General features: G+C 32.6%; 2 protein-coding genes across 2 annotated transcripts; both read left to right on the forward strand.

The window, feature by feature from the left end:
• Window positions 1–775: 775 nt before the first annotated feature.
• LOC133697504 (uncharacterized) lies at window positions 776–6,879 on the forward strand. Its single transcript, XM_062120109.1, has 4 exons — window positions 776–1,610; window positions 4,491–5,096; window positions 5,200–5,491; window positions 6,433–6,879. The coding sequence occupies exons 1-4, from the start codon at window positions 951–953 to the stop codon at window positions 6,468–6,470; spliced, it is 1,596 nt and encodes a 531-aa protein (XP_061976093.1). The 5' UTR covers window positions 776–950; the 3' UTR covers window positions 6,471–6,879.
• Window positions 6,880–20,336: 13,457 nt separating this feature from the next.
• LOC133695798 (uncharacterized) lies at window positions 20,337–22,734 on the forward strand. Its single transcript, XM_062117741.1, has 2 exons — window positions 20,337–21,016; window positions 21,989–22,734. Exons 1-2 carry the CDS (start codon window positions 20,511–20,513, stop codon window positions 22,434–22,436), a joined length of 954 nt encoding a protein of 317 aa, XP_061973725.1. The 5' UTR covers window positions 20,337–20,510; the 3' UTR covers window positions 22,437–22,734.
• The last annotated feature ends 82 nt before the right edge of the window (window positions 22,735–22,816 follow it).

The following is a 22,816-nucleotide window of genomic DNA, read 5'->3' on the forward strand; positions in this document are numbered from 1 at the left end:
ATATATATATATATATATATATATATAATCATCTAAGGTGTCTAGGTGAGTTTCTCGCACCACAATTAATTATCGAGCCTATTAAACATTTTGTAAATCTAGTAAATATATAAAATATTACGAGAATGACAAGCACGCATAGAAAAAATCAAACCTGAATACAGTGAAAGAAACCATCATTATTATTATTATTATTATTAAACTTCAAATTTGACAAGGTGTTCATTGACCTTCTAACTCGATTTTTTTAGCTAATTTAGTTATAAAATTAAACGTGTAGGAGTAGGAGAGTTGTGATATGGTGAATTTAAAGTTAGCCCGAGCAAACAAAATAAAGAACAGGGGAAGGATCTGCAGCCATAGTAATGTTATAGCCATGTTATTTAGGACATGTTCTTCCATGAATTTGACTAATTGTGACATAATTACTATGAAAACATATAAATAAAAAATGAGAACTCACAAGTTTCAACGAGGAAGACCTTCACAGTTGAAGGGACCCAAAGACACATGCATATATGGGAACCTTCATAGATTATTAACGAGGTCCAAAGTAAGAAACCGCACCCTCATTTCTGCAATCGTCACCTTAATTGCACCCTAAGAAAGAAAAGTACTTTTTTTTTAGCTATAGTAACCGTAGTTATAGTTAGGTCAAGAAAGACCAAAACACAATCATACTTTTTGATCAAATTAATTACTATATAATAATCAAAGAAATTACCTTTCTAAATTTCTCTTCACCTTCATCTCTGACCAGCTAGCTGCTGTGCCATTTCCAACACAGAGACAAAAACCCTTCCTTGTATCTTCCTTCCATATTACTTGTTTATTAATCCTTGAGCTATTAATCTGTTATCAAGGTTTCTGTAACAAGCAGCAGGACGTTCTTGTCTCTGGCTAATTAAGAGGATAGGGCTTATAATTAAGGACTGCAGTTTCGATTGTTGATGGAGTTTTTTACCAAAACAAAGGCAGTTAAGCTCCGGAGCCACCTTGAAAAGTACTTGATCGCAGACGAAGACCTAGAAACTGCTCGTCAAACACGACACGGCTCGTCACGCAAAGCAGCCATATGGTTCGTGGAGTTAGTCGATGAAAAAAGCCATGTTATTCGTCTCAAAAGCTGCTATGGCAGATACCTCACAGCCTCTGACATGCCCTTTTTATTAGGCATGACAGGGAAGAAAGTGATCCAGACAGAGCTGTCTGAAAATAATTTTGACAACTGGAAGCTGGAGTGGGAGCCTATAAGAGACGGGTTTCAGGTTAAACTTAAGAGCTGGTGTGGCAAGTTCTTGCGAGCTAACGGAGGGACACCGCCGTGGAGAAACTCGGTGACTCACGATGAGCCACACACTGGTTCGACGAGAAAATGGATTCTTTGGGATATTGAGGCGGTACAAGAGATTGGAAATGATTCCTTGAAGGATTACTTGTCGTCTATGTCGAGCTTTTCTACAGTGTCCGATGATGTTCTTGACGCTATTTCGGATGATTATAAGGGATCGGAAGCCGGGTCTCCGATATCGGTTGTGTCGTCCGGGAGGACTCCGAGATTGACCCTAGTAAAGTCAATGTCTCCAAGATTGTCTTTGTTCTCAACTAAGGTACGTTCTTCTTTTCTTTAAACTCGGTAAATTAAATTTGGTGTTAATTATCTTATTTGGAATTTAATTACGGTCATCTGAGATAATTGATTAATTTGAGCCTATTTTTCATTTTGTTTATTAATCGCTTCACTATTTTTCTTCTTTTTTTTTCAAGGCTATGCAGAAAATATCTTTTTTTATAAGTTTATTTTTCTCTGTTTAAATTATACAAAAAAAACCCTTAAAATATATAGTTACCCAATTAGTCACTAACAGATAGAGTGTGTGGTGATATAATTAAGAGCACGGTGTAGGTTTAGTGCAATTTTATGAACTGATTAATCATTAAAAATGCATGCCTTCAAAAAAAAGGATTAAAAATTAAAAAAAATTAAGAAAAAAAAATCTAAAAATCATTTGAACTTTTTATTTTATTTTTTTATACGAGAATTGATTTCTGTTATTATGTGGGAGAAAATACTTTTCAAGATACCCCCATTTAAGAAACTCGATTTTATGTGTGCCCGCCCTAGCTTGATTGAGAGAGAGAGAAAAAAAAACTAGCTTTGGGTGTATCCTTGTCATCGTTGATGATGTGCAAACTCGATCTCTTGGCAGAACTTGCTATGAAATATTGAATATTAATGATCAAAAATATTTTTTTTAAAAAGGGATGATAATACATTAACTGATAATACTTAAGGATAACAACTCAGGATGGAAGATGCTTTTAATTCTTTTAAAAAAAATTCCCTACTTTCCCTAGGGGTAATTTGAAAACGATTAGTATAAATCTTATAATAATAATAGTAATAATAATAATAATAAAGGAATCATTGTAATTTAGGTAAATAAAGATTCGAGGTGGGAAAAGAGGGAATGGGAGACAAGATTCTTGGTTCAACGCCACCAAGAGATGATTCGAGTGTTGATTGAGTATTAAGAGTTTGTGATTAAAAAAATTTGTTTTTCTTTTATAATTTTAAGTTTAAGTCTTGAGATTGCTAATATTTATAATCATTAGAGATTTATTTGGTTGTTAATTTCATGACTTGTAAAATTTATTCGAGAAACACATAAGCTGATTCGAACACTCCACTTGAATAAAAAACAAAACAAAAAAATATAAGACGCAAAAAAACAAAAAAAAAGATGTAACATGATTACGAAGGGTGTAGTTTAATTGGTCAGGTTTTGAGTTTATTTTTTAGAAATTATTAGTTCAAGTATGTTATAAATCTCATGATTATTAGATACTTATCTTATTATTAATTTTAGAATCTCGAAGGATTAGTTGTGTATATATAAGCTGGTTTAGGTATTGATAATAAAAAAAAAAAAAAGAAGAAGAGGATAAGACGCAATATCACCCTTTCACACTAGAAAAAGGTGGTAAGAAGAAACAGAAACAGAAACAGTAGTAGAAGAAAGAAAGGGGCACTACGCCCCACTGCGTATTGATATGGTCAACTTTGCACTCCTTCATTTCTTTCGTGGCGCTTCCTTAGCGACACTGATTTGGTGGGTACACGTCTTTGTCTCCAATCGGAGAATGATAGCCAATTGCAGTGCGCACGTCCTTCTTCTTCATCTGATGTCCCAAGTGCTTCAACGGATGAGATTGGACATCATTAGTTGCCCTAAACCACCCAAAGAAAGAAAGAAGAAGAAGAAGAAGAAGAAGAAGGTTATTCTCTCTGAAACTCTATCCAGATTCTACAAACCATCCTTCTCTTCTCGTCTTTATTGTTTAAAACAAACTCACACCGAACCGGATATTATTTTACTCTCTCGTTTTCTTATAAAAATATTAATCTATATATATATATATATATATTATTAACAATTCCAATTATACTTTTCGATCAAATTCTATTGATCATGACGTTCAATTTAAGAAATATATTTTTTTTATTTGATAAAATTTAAAAAAGTATTCTTAATACTTGGAAATATTTGGAATGTGGACGCAAGGAAGCTTCAGGTGAAATGAAATGCGAATCTAGAGGAGAGATTAAAAAAAAAAGCATAAGGTCAAACAAGCCGACTACTCCGGATTCCCAATATACACTCTGGTAATAAAATAATTTTCTCTCTCTCCAAGTTGATAAGACCGAGGTAAAAGAAAAAATTAGATATATTAAATTATTTTTTAATAAAAACAAACATGATTCTTTATTCTATCATTTAGATCAAGTTAAAATCCTCACGGCATTTTACATGTGTTGTTTCTCTTACAAGTGTGAATCTGTAACCTATCCCAAAGATACTGATTAAGATTTTTATTTTATTTTATTTTATTATTTAGGTTTAAGTTTCAAGTATTTATTTAAATAATTTATAATTTATTTTCAAATAATTTTAAACTTCAAAACAAATAAAATTATTTCTTTTATAGAACCAATAATATTTAACATTGTAGTCTAACTATATTTTTAATATTTTTGAAAATTATTTTAGCTTAAAACTAAAAATTTTTTGTCAATTTTTAAGGTTATTCTAGTACATTAATATGGAAAATAATTTTTTTAAAAAAGTATTAACTTAATTAATTTTTAAATAATAAAAAACTAAGAATACCCTCCCAATCGATCACTGAACCTGAACTTATGTCCGAAAATCGACCAGAAATCATGACTGACACGAAAAGGCCACGTAATTGCCGTGTCCGAATTACCGTAGCTGCCTGAAGCTGACCGTTTACTCTTAATTTAAAAACTATCTCAACACCCATCCCTTTCCCCACTTGCGAGCAGAACAGATCGAAGAAAAACCCAAGAAACCAAAACAAAGATCTAGCACAGCACAGCACAGCACCGCTTCTCTCTTATCCTCAACTTCACCTACGACTCTTCGTTAATATCTAGTCTTTTTCTTCTTTTGAACAACTTTTCACAGACCAACTCCACCAAGTTCCGGTCAGGGATGGATTTCTTTCACAAAGCAAAAGCCGTCCGTCTCCGCAGCCACCATGACAAGTACCTTCTCGCCGAAGATGATGAGGAGTCCGTGATCCAAGACCGAGACGGATCCTCCAAGACTGCCAGATGGATTGTCGAACTTGTACCTGGATCTGACTTCATCATCCGCCTCAAGTCCTGCTACGGTAAATATCTCACTGCTTCTAATCAGCCTTTTCTTTTGGGCATGACGGGTCGCAAGGTCCTTCAGACTCTTCCCAGACGCCTTGACTCGTCTGTCGAGTGGGAGCCCGTTAGAGAAGGGGGTCAGATGAAGCTCAAGACCCGATATGGGAACTTCTTGAGAGCCAATGGGGGATTGCCACCTTGGAGAAACTCGGTTACTCATGACGTCCCTCATAGGACTTCTACACAAGATTGGGTCCTTTGGGATGTTGATGTTCTGGAGATTCAAGTACATCAGTCTCATACTGGTCATGCGCCTGATCTGAACAAAATCATGTCTCATGCCGATTCTTTGGATTTCGAGTCCACCTCTCCAACTTCTCTCTCTATCAAATCAGGAAATTTTTCAAGACAGGAGGTAATTCTGATCTCGATTTGCTGATTTGATTGAATTTAGTTAGTTCTTTTTTTCTTTTTTATTTTTTCTCTGCTTGGTGGTAATTTGTTTTTGAAATGGACAGTCGAGTGATTCTCATGTGACTTCGCCGAGGAAATCAGAAGGGAGGACGATATACTACCATGTGGCTGATGAGAGTGGTGAGGTTGATGATGATGCAACGGTGGGTTACTCATTGAATTTTAAGGGAAATGGGGTTGATGAGTTGACTCAAAAATTGAAGGAAGACACGGGCCTTGAGGATATTGTTGTGTGTACTCGTAGTCCCTTGAATGCAAAGCTTTATCCACTTCGATTGCAGCTTCCTCCAAACAATGCAGATATGCATGTTATTCTAGTTCAGTCATCGTCCAACGGTGAGCTCATAATGCATTAAGTTTTTTTTTTTTTGCCGTGGTCTGGTGATTCTAATGCAATGCGCAGTTGTTGAACTAGTTTTTGTTACTCGTGAATGTTGTTCTGATTTTCACAATTGAGTTCTATGTGGTTAATATTAGCATTGGAACCTCAGCTCATAAAAGATTAATGAGGTTCTTGCCTATGATAAATGATATTTAGTGTAGGTGTATTTGCTGCTAGATTTGCCAAGAGTCCTTGCATTGCATGATACTTGCTTTGTTTGGTTGTCATCAAAGACAACTCAAGTGTATTTTCTTTCCAAAGTTTATGGGGTTGAAATGTTTGTATACTCGTATAGCATTGAATGGTAATAAACATGGCTCCAGAAAAAGTTGTGAGTGAGAGCATGTTGGATGGACTTGGGCCTTGGGGATAGACCTTTTTATTGTTCTACATCAGAATGGAGGCTCAATGGTTGTAAAGTACAGTGAATTGGCTGGATTGTCATTTGGTAATCTCTAAAAGGAAACATTGAAAAGCTATAACAATATAGGTTTGGGTGTATTTTTGAACCAGGTAGGAATTGGGAAGAAAGATTGTCACTCTTTTATAAACCAAAATTTAATCAAAGATGTCTCCGTTAGATGTCATCTTTGAGGGTCATGCTTTCTTATATCAAGTGCCTGTTGAACTGGGAGTATGTATGCAAGCTTCAATGTTGAACGCATTTACCAGTTGGAGGAAATGATGAATTTGAAAAAAATTGAGCAACAATTTCTAATTAGATTATGTGACTTGTATAATCTCTGGTGTTTTTTGTCCAACTATTTTAACCCTAGTTAACAATGGTGTCGTAAATCTTGTTCTTGATTTTCAATTCCCATCCGCACTTCCGATAGACTTGCTCATTTGTTTGTCTTTGAACATTTCCTTGACTTGTTTTCCTTTGGTGACTCAGCGGCCGGGGATTTTGCTAAACCAGGAGTTCCTTTATGATATACAATGGTCAGGGTACCGCAGTTTTGTTATATATCCGTGCAACTTCACCATTACATGAACTATATACATTCTATTTCGGCCTCTGAAATATGCTAGTTTGAAAGCACTTGGTGATTCAATGGTAACAGGGATGCCTGCTCACCAGCAAAAGGAAGAAGCCACGAGCAAAAATGATTTTGCTATTGTCAGGGCAGAGGGTCAATATGATGCCGGTTGCTCCATGCCCCAGATAAATAATGCTCCAAAATTTTTGTCTGCTTGGAATATCACTATAGCACGATTCCTTTATTGCTTCGTTGAACGATTTTGTTGTAAATCTCCGCATCTGTTTTCTCCTTTAAGATTTATGTTCTGACCGGTGTCTGCTGGTGCCAGTGTTTTAATCTTATGGAGCATGTTTTAATAATCATTGAATATTTAATAAATGAATATAGAATGAAGTTTAAGTTCTTGAAAAACAAAATAATTTACAACGAAAATTAAATAAGTTTACAAATATTATATTTATTAATAAAATATCAATGAGATTAATAGCTTTATAGGAAAGCTTGAACAAGTCCCGGCGATGAGGTCGCTAAGATTTATCAAAAAAAAAAAGTTCAATTCGATCCCTAATTTCTTCAAAAAGGGAACTCGATCCATTTCCAACGACCTAGTTCATGGTAGTTGCTAATGGGGACCAGTTGACATTTTATTTAGGGTTCCACTCTCTCGGTATGCCTTTGGAATTTGAACTTTTCATGCTTTAAATTGTGGGGGCATTGCTTGATTTGGAAGAAAGGCAAGGAGGACAAACTACAAATGAAAGGCACTTTGTTTCTATCCACGTGTGTTGTTGTCGTGTGGGCCGACATTATTCACGCTATAAATAAACAAGTTTGAACTAACGGTCGAAACCACCAAGCCGAGCCGGGGAGAGGGGTGGCACTTGGCAGGTGCTTATGCCTCAAAACGACACAAACCATTGCGTGTCATGAATCCTTGATTATTCATAGCATTATATTATTTTAATTATTTGCTAAAGTCTTTGTCAAAATAACTTTTTGACATGTGCCCACGGAACGGGTTGGCGGATCTGGAAGCGGAGACGAACCTAATTTTTGTGGACGCGTGCCCGTTTGTCGTTGTTCTAGACAAATCAAAGAAATAAAGGGTATCAGTGTCCAGATGAGAGAAAATTTTAGATCTTATTGGGCTAAGCAAAAAGTTTAATTACTTCCATATCCCGAAAAGTTTGGTGAAATTAGACTTTTGGCCCAAACTTATTAGACGTGTACAATTAACCATATGGACATGGACTAATATAAACTTATTTAATCTTAATAAATACTTTTATCTTTAATATCCACCCTATATTTAATTAATGAATCTAATATTTGTAAACTTATTTAATTTTAAATGTAAATCATTTTTATCCTAAAAATTTTATCTTCACTCTAAATTTATTAATCAAATATTATATTTATTAATTAAATATAAGATGAATATTAAAATTAAATAAAGAATTTATTAAAATTAAATAAGTTCATATAAACAAAGTAAATATCACGTGTAACAAACTGATTGATTACATGACATATACACTAACAAATTATAAAATAACTAATTGAATTATATTAATTATTTATTGTGCTCACTTTGAAGAAAAAAATAGGTATAAAAAAGTAGAAGTAAAATTTATAACCTGCTAAAAAAAATTAAAAATATGTTCACTGAACATTTTTTCCAATCATATTTAATTTTTAAGAAAAACTAAAATCTAAAATATAATTAAATACTCCATGAAATTTGTAAAATTTCTACATGGTTAGCCCTTCATTATCATAACTCTAAAACACGTGGGTTTTTCACTGTACATGCATGCATTGTGGATCAAGACACAATTCATTGTGGACTTATTATACATGCACACTGTAGATCAAGACACAATTAACTGTGGAATTACACAGTAGTTTTGCTACATATTCTGCATTATTGCTCGGGTACAGCATATGAGTGCTTTCACTGTAAACTGCACTGTTTGGGTTTCCTCTTTGCTACAAGCATTGTGGGTTGGGGAGGCGTAATGGCAGGGCTACCCTTGCCACAAAAAGTTGCAAAGACTAGGGGTGAGCATTTTCGGTTCGGTATGGTTTTCATCTAAAAAAATAACCAAACCAATTAAAAAAAACAAAACTGAACCGGTTTTAACCAACCAGTTTCAGTTCAGTTTGGTTCAGTTAATTGAAGGAGAAAACCGGAAAAACCAGTTTAATTTTTTTGGCTTTTTTATGACTTTTGATGGGGTCATTTAAAAAGCTTGTAATTGATATAAAAAAAACCTATATTCATTGTTTTAACTTTCCTTTACCAGGATTTATCTCAAATGACAGAAGAAATATCTTTTAATTTACACCCAGTGGTTTTCTCAAACCAATCAACTCTAATCAAAATCCAAAATAAAATTATACAGCAAATAACATGGAAATGATTAAGGCCTTGAAAACAATAGGCTTAAACCAAGAAAGCAATGCCTCTAATAAAACTAAAGAAATACAATTTGCAGGAGTCTTTGAAATTGAAATAAAACGCATCAACTGTCTCTCTCCTAGTACTCAAAAAAACAAAAGAAAAGATGTTACTATTTTAATATTATTGTTAAGTAAACCATATGCCTTCAATATTTTATTGTTTGTATTTTCTCATAAACCAAGTGAGAAGAAACTGTAGAGAAAAAAAACCAACTTTTGAGGCGCGCAAGCATGAACAATAAAAATGTATCTGGTTCTCTTTAATAGTTCACTTAAAAAGTTTAACAAAATAGGTTAATATAAATTGATAAAAACTAAAAAGAAAAAACAATCTAGAAAAGAGAATAGACAGCATCAAATTTCTCATCCAACTTGGAGAGACAAAGAACTTGAAGGAGTGACTGCTAGTTTTAATTTAGAGACAGAAAGATTGAGAGATGAAGATTTGATCGAGAGATTGAATAAGAAGGAGTGGGGCGGCGGTTGGGTTTGCTAGGGTTGGAAGAAGAAACTAAAAAGTAGATCTGTCGATTGGAGAGATGATGATCTGATGGAGAGATTGAACAAAAAGGAGGGGGGGCGGCTGGATTTGCTAGGGTTAGAAGAAGAAAGTACAAAGTAGATCTATAGATGGGAGAGATTAGAGATAAAGATTTGATCAAGAGGGAGTGAGGGGGGGCGACTAGGTTTGCTAGGTTAGAAGAAAAGACTGAAATCTAGAACTGTAGATGAGAGAGAATAGAGAAAAGATGAAGATTTGATAAATAGGGAGTGAGAAGGGGGAGCTAGGTTAAAAGAAGAGACTGAAATGTTGAACTGTAGATGGGTTTGGAAGGTATTTATAGTACCGGTTTTTTTTATTTCTATTTGAATCGGTTCAGTTTGGTTTATATTGTTTCAGCCTTTTAAAAACAACCCAAACCAAAAAATTTTTAATTTTTCTAATCGGTTTTTTTTTACGGTTAGTTTTCTCGGATATTTTTTTTATTATCTCGGTTTAATCGGTTTTTCAATTTTTTTTGCTCACCCCTATCAAAGACTGCAGGGGGTAGGGTTGTCTTTTTGAGTGAGGAGAAAATGGTCAATTGAGATTTTGGTGGGGCTACAAGGCCCTGGAAGCAGACACCTAGCGCTGACACTTAGCTATAAGCCAGGACACTATGATTAGCCAATTGCCCGGGCGGGGGGCATTGCTTTGCTATGTTTTGAGTCAACAATTGCGACTGAAGACATTTCATCCTTTACCAAGAGTTATTAGGTCTAACTTGGTAGCTTGACCCAACACTGTTGCGTAGGGGTGTTCAAAAAACCGACAAACCGAGTAAACCGATAAAACCAACAAAAAATTAACCGAAAAAACCGAACTGAAAAATAAAACCGATTAAGCCGATTAGATAATGTAGAAAAAACCCTGGTTCAGTTCGGCTTTCGGTTTTATAGTGCAGAAACCGGGTTAAACGGACCGATTAAAAAAAAAGGTCTCCAGGCTAGGCTAGTATAAATAGAAAAAGTTGCGACGCGCCCCTCTCTTCTCTCCAGTTTACTCTCCGCTAACCCTAAACCTAAACATTTCAATTTCAATTTTCAAACAATCTCTCCTCTCACTACTCAGAGACACCCGTCGTCCCCTTGGTCCCCCGCCCTCTCTGGCTTCTGCTAAGGCCGCCCCCGTACCAGAGCACCCGCAACCCGTCCCCTCTCGCCTCTTCGCCTCTCCCTCTCCACTCTCCACTCTTCATAGACTAAGAAAACATAAACACAGATCGACTATCGACGTTTCCTCAGTCTCAACTGGACCAAAATAGTCCGTGTTTCCATCAGACCGTCGTTTCCTCAACCTCTCAAAACCAATGAGTTTTAATTTTTTTTCTCATTTTTAATTAATTAATTTAGTTAAGGTTATTGTTATTTTTAATACAGTTAAGCTTATTGTTTATACTTTTCTTCCTCAATCTCCATTAGATCAACACTGTCGGTGACTCGGTGTTTCCATCAGACCGACGTTTTCTGATTTCCTCAACCTCTAAAAACCAGTGAGTTTTAATTTTTTTTTTCTCCTTTTTAATTAATTCATACAGTTAATCTTATTGTTATTTTTAATCAATTTTGTTAGGTGATGAATTTTGGTTTAGGTTTAAATTAGAATTTAGAGCTATTTGGGTAATTAAAACGAATTTTTTTTACTTTGTTTGAATAGAAGGGATTTAGCAGTTTAGGATTATGATTATTTTTAATCAAAATTGTTGTTCTTACTTCTTACAATTGTTTGTAGTTTAGGATTAAAGCTCTCTTATACATGTAATTTCAGAATCTTACATGTGATTTTGCAGTTTATTTTGTTGTTTTGTAAATGTAATTTTAATATCTACTACTGTAAACTTGTGTTGATTATGTTGCTGTTGTTGTGTTGATTCTGTTGCTGTAGCCTGTTGTTGTGTTGATTTTGTTGCTTTGTTGGTTGATTACTAAAAACAGACGAATTGTTGATTTTGTTGCTGTGTTGGTTGATTTATAAGGTCATACCAAGTAGTTTGATTAAAATCATATTTATAAGCCTGTGTTGATTGACTTGATTCTGCAAACTAGTTTTGTTTTGATGGGTTTTTTTTATTCGGTTTTGTTTTGTCATTCTGTAAAATGTATTCATTATTATGTTTTGGATGATCTTGATTGGCATTTTATATTCATTAAAATCATGTTATTCTTGTTTTCATTATTCTGTTACTTCTATAATTATTTTTCTTCCATTGATAGATTTTCTAAGCTTGTTTTGACATGTTACTTCTGTAATATTTGTTTCATTTTAATTTTTAAACATGATTTTAATCTTTATGTTTATTAAGTGCTGAAAAGAATTGTGCAAGTGATAATGAACATATTTGCATTTGGTAATTACAAATGGAAAACCTTCAAAATTAAAATGCTTCATCCACTAGCACTACCCCAACATCAACCATTGCCCCAGCTTCAAACACTAACCCAACATCAACTACTGCAGGATCCACCACGAAAAATAAAGGTAAACAACTTCAAGTCCTTGCATCTAGAAAAAGAAATGTTGATGATAAAAAAAAAGTCACAAATTTGGGATTATTTTACAAAACTTGATGGTGATCCTACAACCCCTAAAGCTGAATGTAATTATTGTGGAAAGGATTATGCATGTCATACTATTATTAATGAGACAAGTAATATGTGGAGTCATTTGAAAGTATGCAAAAAATTTTCTTTTGTGGTTGATAAGAAGCAAAAAATTTTGCTATTAGAACCTAATAAAGTAGGGGGTGAATTAGAAGATCAAAGTATGGGAACTCTTAAGGCAATAGGTTATGATTATGATGAATGCAGAAAGACACTAGTAAAAATGGTTATAATTGATGAGTTGCCATTTAATTTTATGGATGGTAAGGGTTTTAGATAATTTAAGGACCTTGCAACCTAGATTTGATATTCCTTCTCGTTTCACTGTTATGAGAGATTGTTTGAAACTTTATGCTGAAGAGAAGGAAAGATTAAAGAGAGTTCTTAAGGGTCAATGATTATGCTTAACAACAGATACATGGGCATCAATCCAAAACATTAACTATATATCCTTAACGGCTCATTGGATTGATAATGAATGGAATTTGCATAAAAAAATTTTGAATTTTTGTCAAGTTTCCAATCATATGGGTGAGTTAATTGGTCAAGTTATTGAGAATTGTTTATTAGATTGGGGGATTGATAAACTTTTAACTTTTATAGTAGACAATGCAAGCTCTAATAGTGTTACTATTTTATATTTAAAGAATGTGATGAAAGATTGGCCAACTAATATAAATGAACATTTGCATGTTAGATGTTGTGCACACATTGTAAGCCTCATTGTATATGATGGTCTGAAAGAGATGAATGTTTCGGTAGTTAAGATTCGAAATGCAATTAGGTTTGTGATATCTTCACCCTCTAGGCTACTTACATTTAAGAAGTGTGCAGAAAAGTTGCATATAAAGTGTAAGAAATCATTGTGTTTGGATATTGCAACTCGATGGAATTCAACTTATCTTATGTTAGAAGTTGCTGAAAAGTTTGAAAAGGTGTTTGTGAGGTTAGATCAAAGTGAACCTAGGTATGTGAGTTACTTTTTGGAGGTTGATTCAAAGGGAAATAAAAAAAAAACATAGGGCCACCTAGTTTGGAGGATTGGGAAAATGCTAGAACTTTGCTGAAGTTTTTAAAGATCTTTTACATGGTTACATTGAAATTTTCTGGCTCATTGCATGTTACATCAAATTCTTTCTTCAATGAATTGATTTACATGCATATAAACTTGTTGTAATTGTGTAAAAGTAGAGATAATCTTTTGGGTGGAATGGCGATGAACATAATGAGTAAGTTTGAGAAGTATTGGGGTTGTGAAGCAAATCAGAATTTTTTTATTGTATGTGGCTAATGTTTTGGATCCACATCTTAAGTTGAAATACGTGAAATTTTATTTTGGTGAGTTGTATGATTATGACAAAGCACTATTGCTAACAAAAAAAGTGAGAGATAATTTGGTGAGCTTGTATAAGTTTTATTTGAAAGCTGATGAAGTGGTAGATAATAATAGGCATAAACAAGATGTTAATGATGCTATTGTTGATATGGAGGTAATGTTAACACTTTAGCTCCGTTCAAAAGGCACTTACAGGAAGAAGAGAATGTGGAAAATAGAAATGAGGTTGAGAGGTATTTGGTTGATGGTTGTGAGGATCCTAATGATGATAAATTAGATATTTTGGGTTGGTGGAAGATTAATGCTTCAAAATAGAAGATACTTTTGAAAGTTACACAACATGTTCTGGCTATTCTTATATCCACAGTGGCTTCCGAATCAGCTTTTAGCACAGGTAGTCGTATACTCGACCAATTTTGAAGTTCTCTATCTTCAGCAACAGTTCAAGCACTTATTTGTTGTCAAAATTGGTTGCATCATGGTCCAATTCCAACTGATAATACAACCTTGATTTTGAAACCTATGAAAATCTTGAATCAGGTAATGTTTCTTAAAAACTTATACCTTTTATTTTATGATTTATTAATTAACACATTTTTATTCTAACATGTTTAATATTTTATTTTGTAGAATTTGGTGGAAAGTTGCATCTAGCAATGGATGATAATTAGTTCACAAATTATGATGTATTTATTGAAAACTTATGGTATAACTATCTTTTTTTATTTTTATATCTTCTGATTTAATTTATCATGTTATAATTCTAGATTATGAATTTCAGGAATCAAAGTGCAATGCTCTTGAAGTGCTTTTTTATTAAGACGATGTGCACATGAAGATTTATTTTTTATGACTTGGAGTGTTTTATGATAATGTTATTTGTTGTTTTTTCGTTAAGCCCTTTGAAGGAAATGGTTTGTAATTTGAATTTTAACTTATTGGTGTGTGATTGTGAGTGTGTGTTATTTATTTAAACTTTTCGGAAGTAGAAAAATATTAGTAAGTTAAAAAATATATTGAACACAAGATTGACATTAATAATTTCATATAAATGAATATTCATTGGCCAAAAAATTTAATAAACATAAGATTGATAATAATAATTTAATACAATTGAATATTTAGGGGTAAAAAAATTAAATATATTTGGAATCTTCAAAGAAAATGAGACAATATCAACATTAATTGTAAGCCCAATAGAAATCCATTAGAAGCCCATTAAAAAGCCTATTAAAAAGCCCAAAATAAGCTTATAGGTTTGTCTGGTTTTTTGGATAAAAAACCAGACTGGAACCGACCAATTTAGGCCGGTTCCGGTTCGGTTTCAAGTCTTTTTTTTTTGTTTGGCTGTTTTTTTCGAGTAAAAACCGAACCGAACCGAACAAAAAATGATCACCCTTACTGTTGGGCAGACCCAACACACACGTGGCGCTTGGGCTGCCTACTTGTGTGCTGGTAAACCAACTGAACACATAGGGCTTAGGCTCCTGCTTCAATGCTTGGCACACCACTGCGCACATGTGATGCCACTATCTTGGGGCTGGACACCCCAAGTACACTTGTGACGCTTGAGCTATGACTGAGGACACCTGATGCTTGGGTTTTACGCTGGACCTAAGGTTCTTGGTCTTAAGATTCTAAATATTATTATTTATTTTAGAAATATTATTATTTTTAGTATAATTAATATTATTATTAATATTGAAAACATATTATTATTTATATTATCAATTTTTATGATATTTTTTATAAAAATAAAAAGTGAACTCATGGTGCAATATTATTAAAAATATTCAACAATTCTAAGTATTAATATACAAAATATTATAATTTGCGTTGTAAATATTATTATTATTTTTATAATACAAAGTATTCATATAAAAAAATATTATTATTTGTGTTCTAAATATTCTTGAAATTAAAAATAGTATTATTTTTGTTATGAATATTATTATTTTTATTATAATTAATATTATTAATAAAATAATTACTAAATTACCAAAAACATTATTGTTAATATTGAAAAATAACCATAGATTTGATTTGAAAGGTAAAATTAAAAACTACTACTAGTATTATTATTATTATTATTATCATCATCATCATCATCATTAATAAAATTTTAAAAAATGTTATTACTATCAAAGAAAAACCACGTGGGACACGTGGCGCTTGGGTCCTTGCTTGTGTGCTGGCAGACGAAGCGCACATGTGACGCTTGGGCTCCTGCCTGAGTTCTTGTCACACCACTGGGCATACGTGGCGCTTGGGCTCCTGCTTGTGTGCTGGCAGACGAAGCGCACATGTGACGCTTGGGCTCCTGCCTGAGTTCTTGTCACACCTCAACTCATGAGATCCAATTATCCTCCGATCCTGCTTTCTTGATAATCCAAAATAGTCTTGGATCATTTGTTGTACAGGATCAAAATAGCATCAGTCCTGCCAGCGTCAGGATTCAATTTTTTTTATAAAACTAAAAGGTTAGCTCTGCCGCGGACCACCCAGCTATTCCATATTTGCTTAATGAAAGTCCCAATGAACCCCTTTTTCATGCGAATATCCACACACACACACACAGCACAAAAATAAAAAAATCAAAAATAAAAAATCAACATGTAAAGCTCGTAATTGATGGAAGTGTGTGTACGGATAAAAGTATGTTATTTTGATGAGAAATTGGTATAGTTATTAAATTTTGTATCTTACACTGATCTGACATCCACTTCAGTCGCTTTATAATTTGATAGATTTTTTATAAAGAATTTACCATATTTAATTAAAAATATCGACAGAACAGCACAGTGAAAACAATTAATAAAATAATACATTTTATACATATTATGATTGAAAATTATAATTTTTATAAATTGTTGCTATTTAAAATAGTGATATTCAATATAAAAAAAACAATTACTAGATAGATAGGACAGATAAAAACGAGAGAAAATTAAAGACACATCAAAAACTCAATTATAATATTATTGGTATCATTAAAAATTTCTTAACGGAATGAGTCTAACGACACTAAGCAAGGTAATCAACGGTGACCCAAGTGGACCACATTAGCCACCAAAGATACGAGTGGCTCACTTGTCTTTGATAGCAAGTGTGGCTCACTCACGTTACTGTTGATGACCTTCTTTAGTATAATCTTTGTTAATGTTTTTGGATTTATCTCATTGAAATATTTTTGATAGAAACGATGATGTTATAATCAGAACTTTGATATATTTCTAAGGTCATTTTCTTTCTTTATTTTTCTCTCTAATGTCTTCTTTGTTTTGGCCATTTAATACTTTTTATCTGCTGTTACTATTATGAATAATAACAAATTATAAAAGTTTTATTTTTTAATTATAATTTATATAAAATGTGTTATTTTACTGTATTATTTTAATCGTCTTTTTTTTTATCCAATATTTAAAAAAAAAAAAATGTGCTAAAAACAAAAGGTAGTCAATTTGTTACCATTTTTTGAAAGTCAACTCTTTTAGAACTTCTTAGCCAACTTAGTGATCGTTTGGAAACAACATTCACGCTGCGTATTCAAAGAAATCAGAAGCATTAAAAGCATGTGTTTGTTTGTTTTTTTTTAGTTTTTTTTAATTTTGAAAATGCAGGTTAGACTGTATTCCTAAACAAATTCTAGCAAGACTCCATCACTGTCAGGTTAAAATATATTTTTCAATGCAAAAAAATATAAGAGCACTCGCAACGCATTTTAATTTAATTATATGCCAATGCCTTTAATAATCTAAATTCTATCAAAATGAAATAATTTTTCTAGTATAATTCTTTTTTTTTCTTATTAACTGATTTTACTGACCCAAAAACATAGTTTTCACAAGACTCTAGATGATTCAAAATAAGAATAAAAAATGCATTTCTTTTATTAAAACATTTTCATTCTATTAATGTGCCTAATATTTTTCCCAAATTGTTTATCATAATGTTTATTATTTGAAGCAAACAATTATCAAAATCATAAAAGTATATTAAAAAATAATATTTTTTTGATGATCATGCTTCAGATATATTGGAAAATATAAAAATAAGAAACTATAGCCTTTTGAATTCTTTTTTATATAATCATGTCATAATAAAAAAACAATTGCATAGAAAACCCAGTAAATAAAATTTTAGGAGAAAAAAAAAACAAATCACAAAGGACTGCACTAAAAAAGCCGGTAACTTTATAAGAACAAAAGAAGTTATAATGTCATTTAAAAACTAAATATAAATTGAATAATATTTAATAAAATTATATTCTTAATATGTTTTTTAAGTTTTTCATTTTAATGAAATAAAAATTAAAAACAAGCTTAAAAAACAAAGACCACAAGGCTGCCCTTGTGAGGCCCATCACGCCTAGCTCATAAAATTAAAGGGCAAGGCTTGCATGCTTGGCCCTCATTTTTTTATTAGCTAAAAAGGTGAATGAAATGTTATTTGATTTTTTGTTTCAATAAAAAAAAATAAACGATGTATTATCTAATGCCTAGTTGCATACTATAAAAAAAAATGGCTGAAAAATTAAGCTAGAGATTCTTGGATCTAAAAATTCATCGTCTAATTTATTTTCATATGAAAACACATAAAAGCATTTTTTCGGTTTAAAATATTATTTTTTTAACTCAAAATATCTATAAATTTATATAAAATACAAATTAAACTGAAAAAAAAATTCAATCTTGATTTACCTTTTCCTATAATATAACGGGTAAAAAAATATGACACCCATAAATTATCTAAATTAATTTATCATATAAATATAATCGTTTAAATATAAATAAAAATACAATGTAGAGAAAATTTTTAATTAAGAGTTAACTTTAAAGGTTTGTTTGGAATTATGGTAAAGGTAGCAGTTTTAAATGTTTTTTACTTAGAAATACATCAAAATAATTTTTTTAAAAAAATTATTTTTGACACTAACACATTAAAATGATCTAAAACCATCTTAAATTTATACCTTTTTAATAATTAAAAAAAAAATTAATGCGTGTACCATTAGTTTAAGAGAGAGGTTAATACGGTGGTTAAGAAAAATTACTCTTTTCATAGATATAATCTTGATGGGAGCATTTCGAAGAATTAAATTTATCAAAATATATTAGACTGATATCGCAATACATTTTTTAGATGATTTGAAAAATAATTTAATCTTAGTTAATAGATATAATATCCTTAAAATTAAATAAAAATATCTATTATCAGAGTTTTATTATTATTATGGAAGTCCGAAGATATCAGAGGAGAGGTGGTTTAAAATAATATTGATAAATGTACCTCGTAAATAATATATTTAATAACCAATTAAAAGAATCTCAAGTCAGCTTCTGTTTTCACCGAATCTGATAAGTCGACGAGGTATTATAAATGAAAAAGAAAGAGACAAAATGTACATGCCCATCATGAACATGCTTGGCAAGACGGGTCATCGTTTGTTTGTTAAAAATTTAATTTATTTAATTTATTTTTTTTAGATAATTTCAAAGCGTTGCTATTAAAAAAAAATTAAAATTAAAAATATATTTTTTTAATATATTTTTATCTATCATAAATCAACAACACTTTAACCATTAAAAAGATAACACGACCGCACATTATATTTTATTTTTATTTTTTTTATAATAGTATATCAAACCTTTTTGATAAGTTGGCTGGTCTCTCATTAAAATAGCATAGTTTAAAAACTAAATTTGAAATATAATCCGGGTTACAGTTTAGAAGAGTCAATCAGGTGAATCTTTAAAGAATTCCTGAGGAACTAAATAATTTTTTAAAAGAAAAGTCAATGAAATTATAACCAGGTTTTGATTATATCATATCCAAGTGAATGAAGTTATTTTTATTGTTATTGCTATTTTTTTTTTAAAGGCTCGAAGTAGTTGAGGGTTTTGGATAAGTAATGTTAAAGAATAATATAAATCATATATTAAAATCTTACCAGACAGCTTAAAGCTTTTGAATTGAATTGATTTTTTAATACGATATTAGAGTCTTAATGACTAAGTAGTCACGACATCAAATCTTATTATTTTTATTTATTTAATAAAAATTAAGTATAAAATAATTTAAACTTGTATAAGTTTTGAGCTCAAAATATTTTTATTTAAAAAAATATATTACAAAATAATATAAATCATCTTCTAATCTTATTTAAGTTTAAATTAATTACTTGAAACCGTAAAATCCCACAGGAGGGGATGTCTGCTATCTACGTGGCTTCAACTATCATCTTAATTCTTAAGTGGATGCGATCCATCCATGATCCACCCCCACACCATCTTTGAGTAATAGATACCGGACATTGATCGATTTATACGAGGTCGTTTTTATTCGCCGTCATTCATTCAGCACCCAGGAGAGACAGAATATATATATATATATAGAGAGAGAGAGAGAGAGAGAGAGAGAGAGAGAGAGAGTGTTTGGATGTCCTTGCACGTATTCTGTCGGCACAGTGTTTTCTACGCTTCAAAGCTGTCACACAAACTACTAATGTCTGTCTAATCACTGATATTTCTGTACGATAATCGATCGGTCCTTCTAGTTTAAAAACCCAATATCAAGTCCTTATTTGCTGCTCATCTCATCACAAAATGAAAAGGCACTTTCGAAAGGGTTAATTTGGAGATTTAGGGGGAAAAAAAAAGGTGGAGAGCCCTTTCTTTTTTCAAAAAAAACTGTTTTTGAAAAAAATTATTTTTTTTTAAAATAAAAATATATTATTTTAATATATTTTAAAATAAAAAATACAACATTAAACGGACTCGATTCTATTAAAGGGACTGGCTTCTTATTTTCAAGACAAGAGGATTAAATCGAAGAAGTATAATAAAAACAGGTACTGGATTATATTTTACTCCTTAAAAAATATCCCCCGGTACGCGTTAACAACAATCTAATCTATCCTTCCTTGCCCACCCCGCCGACTCGCCGGTTTTCTTGCGCAAGAAAGGAAAGGGAAGAAAACACCCTTTGTGCTCTACTCGCCCCCCCCTCCTTGCATTTGCTGTCAATCCAAAGAAAAATCAAGAAGAGGAAATGGGTGTTGATTACTATAACATACTGAAACTGAACCGGAACGCGACTGAAGAGGACATGAAAAAGGCATACAAGAGACTGGCAATGAAATGGCATCCAGACAAGAACCCTGTAAACAAGAAAGAAGCAGAAGCCAAGTTCAAGCTTATCTCCGAAGCCTACGATGTCTTATCAGACCCTAACAAGCGTCAGATCTATGATCTCTACGGTGAAGAAGGGCTCAAGTCTTTTGATCAAATCCCACCTCCAACTACCAATGTGGGTGCTTCTTTCAGGTTCAATCCTCGTGACGCGGAGGATATTTTCGCTGAATTCTTTGGAGGAGGTGGCGGATCCGGTGGTGTTGGAAAGGGGTATTTTCGGAATAATAATGGTAATAATTACGGGGCTGAGCTTAACAGGAAAGCGGCGCCTGTTGAAAGCAAGTTGCTTTGCACGTTGGAAGAGCTTTATAAAGGAACTCGAAGAAAGATGAGGATTTCTCGTTCTGTTCCTGATGATTTCGGGTTAGTTACTCTTCCTTTCCCTTTTTTTATAGTGTTATTGCACTTTCTAGATTTATTTATCTCTGGCTAGTCTAGGTTTTTTCTTCTTCTAATATTTTATAGAAAATTAAAAAAAAAAATGATCTTGGGAATGGCGCAAAAGGACCCTATTAGTATTAGGATTGAGGCGTGATGTTGTTTTTATATTTTTTGAGAATTTTTTTTTTATATTTTTGGGAAAACATGAATTTTTTTTTAATGTCAAACATATAGATTGTAGTTGGCAGATTATGGTTACTGACTGATTTGGAACATCATGTTTTTTTTTTCTCTACTTATTTTCACATTCTTTGATTACTGATAAGTTTAGCAATGAGGATATACTGAGGATGAGGGAATTTTCAAAATCATTATATTTACAAATGGATGAATATTTGTGGGGAAAGCAGAGACCAACTAATTCTGGGGAGATAAAATGGCCCAAGAAACTAAAATAGTATGAATCTCTGAAGTGAGCTAGCACAATCTCCACTCATCAATTAGTCCAAGTCATTAGTTATATATGGTGCCAACATACTATAACACAGGCTTAGTGCTTTTTAAAATTGAAAACTTGAATTTGATGGGGTTTTATGTTAATATCAGAGATAACTGTCCTTTACAGCTTTGAGCAAGTCATTCAGGGTTGATATACAAAAAGTTTTAAATTCAATTGGCTTATTTTGAATAACGTTGCTGCCATACATAGCTTTAGGCACTTTGAAATGAGTTGGAATGCACTCTAGAAGTTAATATCTTGTCCACTAGACCCATCCTAGTTGCAGAGATGAGAAATGCGAGCATCAAGAAGTTTATGGCACTGACTTCTACCCTACCAGTTTGTTTGTTTGTTTTTTTCTCCCTTTCAGCTAGCATTTGCCACTACTTTTTTTTCTTTTTTGGTCGGCATCATTCTTCTTCCGGTTGTTTGATGCATTAGTAACTTTCTTGCAGCAAGCCGAAAACCGTCGAGGAAATCTTAAAGATAGACATCAAGCCTGGCTGGAAGAAGGGCACAAAAATCACTTTTCCTGAGAAAGGCAATCAAGAACCTGGAATCACTCCAGCTGATCTAATTTTCGTGGTGGATGAGAAGCCCCATTCTGTTTTCAAGAGGGATGGAAATGATCTGGTGATCAACCAGAAGATCTCGTTATTGGAAGCTCTCACAGGGAAAACCATCGAATTGACAACCTTGGATGGAAGGTATCTCCCAGTCCCAGTAACAGATATTGTCAAACCAGGTCAGGAGTTGCTAGTCTCAAATGAAGGAATGCCCATCTCAAAAGAGCCCACCAAGAGAGGAAACCTTAGAATCAAGTTTGATGTCACATTTCCAACAAGACTTACCGCGGAACAGAAATCTGACCTCAAGAAGGCCCTAGGTGCACCTGATAATTAATTCAGAGCTCGAGGCTTGGGTTGTCAATTATCCATTTAACACTGATCATCAATTTAAGTTAATTCCATTAACACTGATCATCAATTTATGTTAATCGAATGTAAATACGCTATGTTTTCCACTGTCCTAGTGTAAGATTGTTCATAGTAGGAAAGAAAGCTTGAAGGCGTTTTGTGAATTTGCGTGTTATTGGTACGGATGAACCTGTAATCGTTAACTATTGGCCAAGCTTCCAAGAGATGACTGTGAACTTCTGATCTAAATTTGTGTACTATTGATCTAATTTCAGTTGTTATCATTCATGGCTTCGAAGTTGAATGTGAAAAAGGATGCATCAATGGCTTTCAAGTTGAAGTTTAAATGTTTTTCTATCCATTTCA

The sequence above is a fragment of the Populus nigra genome, chromosome 6 (assembly GCF_951802175.1).
Source record: "Populus nigra chromosome 6, ddPopNigr1.1, whole genome shotgun sequence".
NCBI lineage: Eukaryota > Viridiplantae > Streptophyta > Magnoliopsida > Malpighiales > Salicaceae > Populus > Populus nigra.